The 8,458-nt window shown below is 33.8% G+C and overlaps 1 protein-coding gene across 2 annotated transcripts; it reads right to left on the bottom strand.

Moving 5' to 3' along the window:
• Positions 1 to 251: 251 nt before the first annotated feature.
• LOC132049327 (syntaxin-51-like) lies at positions 252 to 6,892 on the bottom strand. 2 transcript variants are annotated; one of them, XM_059440080.1, is made up of 7 exons: positions 6,712 to 6,892; positions 3,148 to 3,252; positions 2,281 to 2,504; positions 1,450 to 1,655; positions 1,252 to 1,352; positions 1,075 to 1,119; positions 252 to 694 (listed from the first exon to the last, which is right to left on the bottom strand). In XM_059440080.1, exons 3-7 carry the CDS (start codon positions 2,496 to 2,498, stop codon positions 569 to 571), a joined length of 696 nt encoding a protein of 231 aa, XP_059296063.1. In that variant the 5' UTR covers positions 2,499 to 2,504; positions 3,148 to 3,252; positions 6,712 to 6,892; the 3' UTR covers positions 252 to 568. The 2 variants fall into 2 exon arrangements, with proteins under 2 accessions (XP_059296063.1, XP_059296064.1); XM_059440081.1 differs by lacking the exon at positions 3,148 to 3,252.
• Between the last annotated feature and the right edge of the window lie 1,566 nt (positions 6,893 to 8,458).

Genomic DNA, 8,458 nt, shown 5'->3' with positions numbered 1-8,458 from the left:
AAATTGATTCCAAAAGAAACTTGGTTGTAATAGTGCCATTTTATTACAGAGGATGACTATTTTGCTTATTGTAGACCCGATTCAATCAGGGGCTACAAACCAATGAAAGTGGAGATTCATCTCTCCCTGTGATCCCTTACACATTCAGAAGCATCATTGGCAAGTGAAAAGAAAACAATAAGTCATAAACTGTGAAATAGTTTGGTTGTAGTAAAATTGCTAATTGCTAATTGCTAATTGCAGTAACAATAGCCAGTATAAGCCTGAAGAATGCATTGCACCATAAATTTAAAATGTTCACAAGACTTGTCTCTACAACCACCACTTGTATCCATGGCAGAGTTCTGTTTCTTCTTAAATTAAAAGCTCTACTGTGTTGCGCGAAAACACAAGATATACATAATACATACTTTCATAACAAATGCAGGACAAATTTGCAGTCCTTGTATAGCTAGAACTTTTGAAGTTGATTGAAGAGAAAGTTGCAAAAGGTATGCAACACATGGCTTCTCTTGTAGCCAACAATGAACAATAGAAGAATCGGATGATACTTTACCATCGTGGATTATCACAAGTACTTTACCAATAGGAAGATGACAACAGCTAGAATAACGATGAATATGACCAAAAGGCACAACCAAGTACAACCGCCCTTTGTGCGTTTATTCATAAATGCCAATTTCCTTTGTACTCTCTGTTTCAAGGGACAACGGAAAATCACATTAGCTTGAGCAAGCAAGACAAAATCAGAGATTTCACTTCTTAAGATGACAAACTGGATTCAAACTTCAAAAGATGCATAAAATTAAACCATCTAATTTTACCATCCTCAGTTTTGAATGCTAGTGCACCCATTAGCATTTTGATTATCGTATAAAATCTTATTTTGCTCTCTACTTATTAAACTTTGTAGCATTGGTTTCTACAGTTGTAGTAATAAACTATTTAACTTTAGCAAAAGTACTTTTCTTTTGTTTTTGTCTATATAAGAATGAAGTAACTCGTGTAACACACACAACACAGCCCAAAAACAAGAATAAGGTCAATTTGAAGTATATTGAGAACAAGCAATACCTGGAGCCGGGAGTTTGTTGTATCAACGTGGTAATCTAAGTTATCCTGCATATCAGATAAAAATTATGCTGCTAAAATATAGTAACAAAGTTGGATGACCCCATAAAATTTAAAGTGATAAAGATGTTTTCAAGGTCAAATACTGAAACTTATTGCAGTTATATCACGGTCACCCACCAGCAGTGCAGTATGTAGGTTCAGCTCCTCATTGATTGCTAAAGCAACATGTTTTGTGCTTGTCACTGTCTCCTCCAATTTGTCAAGATCCTCATCCTGCTCTGTTTTAAATACAAAATCGAAAGACAACGACGTCAACTAAGTTTTTTAAAAGAAGTAAGAAAAGAGGATGTAGATTCCTAGTGTATGAGGACATGCCTTTCATAACTTGTCGTTGAAAACCTACAAGACCCTGGTTGTCAAGACCAGTTGCCCTACTGATAACATCAGGTCGCTTAGTTTCTGGGCCAAGCAAGCTATCCCTATTTGCAAGGTTATTCATGTTGAGTGTAGTTGCCATCTGATTAGCTTTCGTTATCATATTATCAAGCATGTCATGACGACGTTTCATCTCCTTTTTGGTTCTGTTTACAAGTAAAGAGACATGAATAAACTTCCAAAAATCATCAATTAATAACAGCAAATACATATCTCCTGAAAAAGGAGCAAAATGATGTTCACTTCTTTGTCCTGTCTATTTATCCTAAAAGTAAAGTTCATGCATTAAGTCAACTTGATTTGTCATTATCTGCTTGTTAAATAATTGCAAATTTCTTGGCATGAAAGGTGCAGTGAGTGATTTATAAAGACATTTTAATCTATCACACCTTGCAACATTTGTTAGAGAACAATATACCCACCTTATGTAAACTAGTTTGTTTAAGAAGAATTAACTTAATCATGTTCATCAGAAGTAAAATATAAAAATTCCCACACAACCGTTTATTAAGAAGAATTTTGTGATTAATGATTCACTCCACTTTGATTTTTCCGTTAGAAATATTTTATGCCTCCAGCTAATGGACTAAACACTATGTTTATTTTCAGAGCAAATGTCGAAGTAACTTTGTGAAGCAACATGAAAACCTTAATTTGCCATCTTTCTGTTTAATGATGAGTACTTTAGAAGGATATCATATAATAAATTGAAAGATGATTTTACATAATATCATCAAAATCCATATAGAAGTTTTTATGCAGTTTTCTTACAAAGGCTGCTTGCTTGGGAGCGTTGGCAGAAGGGACTGGAGAGTATCAAGCCTTGTCTTTAATATAGTGATTTTTCTCCGAGCTGCAGATAAATGACGTTGTGTTTCAGGTCCGGAAGAGGGCAAAGAGCTCCTCGCAGAAATCATAGAACCAATTTCATCAGCAAGTTTGGATGCTTCGTTGAATTCTCGCATCCATGAGTCAGCAGACGATGCCATAGCTAGCTGAGAAATCAAAATTGCATCTTAAGCAAAAGATTAAAGAAAATGAAAATTAAACATTACTTCTGACTGTTGTCCAAAATATAACTCAATATGCTCTATTACAGTATGACCAAATTGACGTCCAAGTCTGATTGGACACAATTAGTGACAATGGAAGTTGAAATTAGGCATTGCATGTGGGTCCAGAGGCTATCATGATATTTAGGAGTAGCTAGGAACACAAAAGAGAAAACGAAGGTGGGTTCCACATAATTTCTTGTTGTGGTGTAATATATTGGTGAAATTTTCCTTTTCAGAAAGATGTGCATTATTCTAGGATGACATAAATGATACAGGCAGCCATTCAGTTTGGGACAAGGGAGTGCATTATTTGAAGTTTAACTTCGAGCTGCTTTCTGTAACGAGTTAGTTTTCAATAATTCTATTGTAAATTCCAAGTTGTTAAAGACAAGTTGTGACAAATGTAAGCAAAATCTAAGCTGCAAATGTCTTTATAAAATAACATTTCAGACTTTTAGAAACATGCAACATAAGATCAGCATCTGAGTTACTTTTTAGTAACTCTATTGTAAGTTTTACAGAGTAGAACATCAATCATATGCTATAGCTTCCAAACTTGAGTACAAAAAGATTGAAATCTGACCTTTCACAAAAATGATATCAACCAGGCTTGTTTATTTTAGAGCTTTAAGCTGACTCGCTGAAGAACCCCAATATTTACTGAGAACTTCTCATTTGCAGCCCATGCCTAACATAAAGTATATAGAGTTAAGTAATCTTAAGATATGAAAAAAGAGTAAGACTCTAAGGTGTATATTCTGAATAAGTTAACGCAATAATGGTCATGATGTTGTTTGTTATTAAGAAGTATCTTAGCTCTGCCTCGTGTGCACTGAACGAACAACAATGAAGCAACCTAAACCATATGACTGGGATTGGGCTGTTGAATACAGCACTCATTTTTGTGATTTGTCGAGCGATCCCTTCTACAGTTGTATGCTCATTAAACAATGAGAGATAAGATTCTTATAGGGTTTGAGAAAATATTATAAAACCGATCAGAATATGAATCATCTTGAATTCGTTCACCTGCTGGAGAATTATATCATTATCACCTAATAATGTAGTAGCCCTAGGTACGTCATAGTTACAAAAATCAAACAAATTTGAGATTGTAATAGCCATAGTTCAGCAGGTGGTTAATAACGGCTTTCAGAAATAAAGTGAATGTGTCTCCAGATATAATTCCTACACTAGGCATTCTGCATAATGACTATCCTGAGAGCCAGTACCACATTCTCAGCTTCGAGTCCACTGACCTCTGATTGCGGTAGGGAACAATTGCCAAAGACATGACATCACTAGTCAAGCAATTTATCTTCTATGGCTTCACAAGTAAAAAAAAAAAAAAAAAAAAAAAAAAACATAACAAATGATACAGGAGTAGTTTACATTGGGTGGACCCTTTTACTGTAGAGGTTATGTCAACATTGTTTCTAGCTAAAGAAGGGAAGACTTAATAACCTAAAATGACTAGTACTAGTATCATTTCTAATTTTATACTCCTTTGTTTACGTCTTTCCTGATTCCACTTTGTATAAGAACCTTAGTAACTACACCAGCAGAAAGTAATCAAAAAGTAGAACCACCACAAACGTGTAATCCATCATTTTATGAGTCTATGACGGTAAGTGTCTTTAACTAAGTGACAATATGTTAAATCTATTTCTCCAGCGTCTCCTATAAAGAGAAGACCAAGTTCTGGTATAAGGTGCTCTGAAATCAACTATTGATTAACAAGGGTAGCTTCGCAAATCTCTTTCTTTTACTATAGTTGCTATGGAACTACAACAGTAAGATATATCAGTATTTTATTTTTAGCTGTCTACATCACACCCCTTGGGGTGTGGCTCTTCCCCGCACCATGCGAATGCGGGATGCTTTGTGCACAGGGCTGGCCTTTAGTGATAGAAAGGAATATAAAAATTTTAACACACTTTCATAATCTTGCAGAGACACCCTTTTATTTGGTACACATGTTGTCATTTGCTTAACGATTAGAAAACTTAAATACCAGTGTCTTGTAGCAATTTCAGAAAGATGCTTTCTCGGAAGCCAGAATCAATTAACCACCCTGACAGGTTTCAACAAAGTAACTGTTTTTTTCATTTAAGATATGCGGTTTGGAATCACAAATATCTTATTTAATTGCTACACCAACTGCATAACACAATCTCGGTTATTCCAAAAAATCAGAAGTACTTTTTTCTTGAATACAACTCCGGAAGTCCCTAATGGGCAGTCCAGTGCACAACACATCCTGTGTTAGCATGGTCCGGGGAAGGGTTGCACCCCAAGGGGTGTGATGTAGACAGCCTAACCTAATGCAAGCATTAGTAGCTGCTTCCAAGGCTCAAACCTGTGACCTATAGGTCACACAGAGACAACTTTACCATTGCTCCAAGGCTCCCCTTCCGGAAGTCCCAAATTGTGTTAAAGACAAACTTACACAAAAAAAAAATATCTTAAAAGACACATCATTGAGTAGTGGAATGAATTGGGTTGATATAAGGCAGAATGTATATTGAGGATTCATATATCTGAACAGAATTAGTTTGAGACTAAGGCATAGTTGTTGTTGTCGTATTCCATTTCTTATGTATAATCCTAAGATCAGCTCACTTATAGTTACGATGGAGAATTCAGGACCTAAGACTATAAGAAAGAGATAGTTAACATACTTACATCCATAGGAACGCTTAATTCTTTTCTCTAAGTCTTAACTGTTTCAAATGTATATAAACAATTTCTGTGTATAAACTACCATTGATAAAGCAGCTAATTCAGTAGTCCAATCTACCTCCTAACCATACCAAATCATTAACGCCAAATTAAAATACTGGCTTCTATTTAAGAACCCACTTTTGGCATCATTACAATTTCCATATTAACTGTCAAATATTACCAAATTAACAAAAACGCAATTCAGACAAAAGCTAAATGTTTCAAAATTCTTAATCTTTTCGGCAGTACTCTTCCTGGGGTTTATCAAGAACCAACAAAAACAGGAAAAGGACAAAAACCCATCGATGATTCATCATGAAAACCGAGTAATTTAGCAACTAATTCCCCAATTCAATCTACCTCAAAACTATATCAAATCACCAACATCAGTGGTTCTACTAAGAATCCACTTTTGGCATCATTACAACTAATACTACAAATTAGCAAAAACCCAAAATACAAAAGCTAAAGGCTCCGAAATTCTTAATCTTACCCGCAACGGTGGCTCAGTTGGTTGAGCATGGGGCTTTCATAATGGAGGTCTTAGGTTCGAAACCCCCTGCCTACGACGGTAGGGGATTTGCCTTTTGGGTTGAGCTCGTCGCACGGGGCTTGCCTAGTGCGGGTTATCTCTCCCGTGTGGTTTGCGGATTTATTGCACAGAGTGCGGGTTTACCTGTGCGCACCCGAAGGGTAGCGGCTGCGGGTTCCCATGTCATCAAAAAAAAATAAAAAAAAATCTTAATCTTTTCGCTACTACTCTTTCTGGTGTTTATCAGAAACCAATAAAAACAGGAAAAGGACGAAAACCCAGCGATGATTCATCACGAAAACCGAGTATTTTAGCAACTAATCTCCCAATTCAATCTACCTCCAAACTATATCAAATCATTAACACCATTGTCTCTACTGAGAATCCACTTTTGGCAACATTACAATCAATACTACCAAAATAGCAAAACCCAATTAAGACAAGCTAAAACTTCCAAAAAATCTAATCTTTTCGCCAATATTCTTCCTGGGGTTTTATCAAGAACCAACAAAAACAGGAAAAGAACGAAAACCCATCTATAATATTATTATTTTTGACAATGGTAAACAAAAAACCCATCTATAATTCATCATGAAAACCGAGAAATTTAGCAACTAATCCCCCAATTCAAATCATTAACATCATTCATTGGCTCTATTAGAATCCACTTTTGGCATCACTGTAATTTATACTACTACAAAATAAGCAAACTCCAATTAAGACAAAAGCTAAACGTTCCAAAATTCATAATCTTTTCACCAATATTCTTCTTGGGGTTTATCAAGAACCAACAAAAACAGGAAAAAGGACAAAAACCCATCAATAATTCATCATGAAAATTGAATATTTAAGATTCAAATCAAAAGTAAATAAAGGGTATTTTGAATTTACCTTAGAATATGATTTGAATATCAACAATTTGATGATAATTTTGGATCAAGAATCTTCATGTAGTCTGTATATGGCCTTTTCTCCTTTACGTTTTTTAAAAATTGTTATTGTTATTTGGGGAAAAGGTCAAAAGGAATGGGGGGAAGCAAGGAAGCTGAGTCGATTGTCCGTTTCCTAATAAATTACTAACGAATTTGGTTATGCATTCCAATAGTGTGGGCCGTTGGATCTCGTCGTGCTACTTCTTGATTTGGGAAAAATAATGAAAGTATAATCGCTGACAATTAAAAGTGTGACTGACAGCTTATATTATCCTGTACCATACAAGTCCAGAAGATGCACACATGAAATACTCCAAAAAAAAAAAAAAAAAAAAAATTTGAATCAAAATACTCCAAAAAAAAAAGTTATCATAGTACCTAGGAAGGGAAAATTAATGTAGTAATTTACTATGTTAAAAGAGTCCCTCTTTTTTCTTTTCTTTTTTAATTCTTACGCTTTAAAGTTCTCTTTTTTATTTTATTCTTTTTAAATTTTCTTTCTTTTATATTTTCACACCTTTTTGTACTTTAATAGATTAATCATGTTTGAGCTAGAAAACTTTAATATTTTATATAGAACCCTACTTATTTTTGTGCGATTAATAAGATAGTGCTCGATACATCGAGGATAAGCAAAACTTCGGATTGTCGTTTTAGTGGTTGACAAGTCTTCGAAGTCCATTTTGTTAAAGACTTGTTGTCATTAGCTTTAAGTTATTTATGTTTTAGGATTTAGATCTAAGCGTGTTATTTTTTAGTCAAAATTACATTATTCATACCAATCTCAAAATAATTAAATTGCATCTTTCATAACAATACTGAAAACACTTAAACTTGTTCATTAATAACAAACACAAACTTGTATAAATTGTGTTTGGATAGTAAATATATATATATTATATTTGAAACACGATTAATATAACACCAGTTTGTCTTCGTATCTAAAACTTTATTATATTAATGTTTATTGACGAATACAAAATCGGACAAATTTATTAATATTTTTAAAAGAGAAGACATTTAAAGGTATTTTATTTCTTTGAGATGGAACATCCATTTTTAGAATACGGAAGTATGCTTTCTTTTTTAATTCGATTAATTTAAAGGTGTAAAAATCTTTATTTTTTTTATCAAATTTTGATTTGGATAATTCTAATTAATTATTAAATTAATTTCAATGTTTAAAAAGCAAGACAAATTTTCAATTGATATATTCCTTTTAAATGAAGAAATACTATTTTTTACTTTTTGATAAATATTGAAGGCATGAGAACATGGCATGTACGTATGATTACTTAGATCTTTTATGTGCAAGTGTTGGAATCTCAAAAATTGTGTGGATGTTACCTCGATATTCCTTAAATGTTGTGATGTTCAAATATCGCTTCACAGTTGTACTCCGATAATTTGTTGTTGAGATAATTGTGAAACTACAATTGTAAAGGTTTTAAAAATATGATCCTATAAGAATAGGATGGCAGCTTTTACAAAACACAAGAAAATGGTGAAATTTTGTAAGAATGTCTTTCTACTTGCTGCTTTTGCTTTATTTCAAGAAAGATCAATACCTGTGAATGACCAAAAAGGTACAATCAGCTCACAAGTATCTTTCAAGACGCCCTCAACATGTTACTTGGTTGGTAATTCCACATCTTTTTAGGCTGGAACGTTGCAATCTCAGTTTGATATAAGATACCATTTCAAAT

The sequence above is a fragment of the Lycium ferocissimum genome, chromosome 3, assembly GCF_029784015.1.
Source record: "Lycium ferocissimum isolate CSIRO_LF1 chromosome 3, AGI_CSIRO_Lferr_CH_V1, whole genome shotgun sequence".
Lineage (NCBI taxonomy): Eukaryota > Viridiplantae > Streptophyta > Magnoliopsida > Solanales > Solanaceae > Lycium > Lycium ferocissimum.
This window is presented reverse-complemented; position numbering and strand designations above follow the sequence as displayed.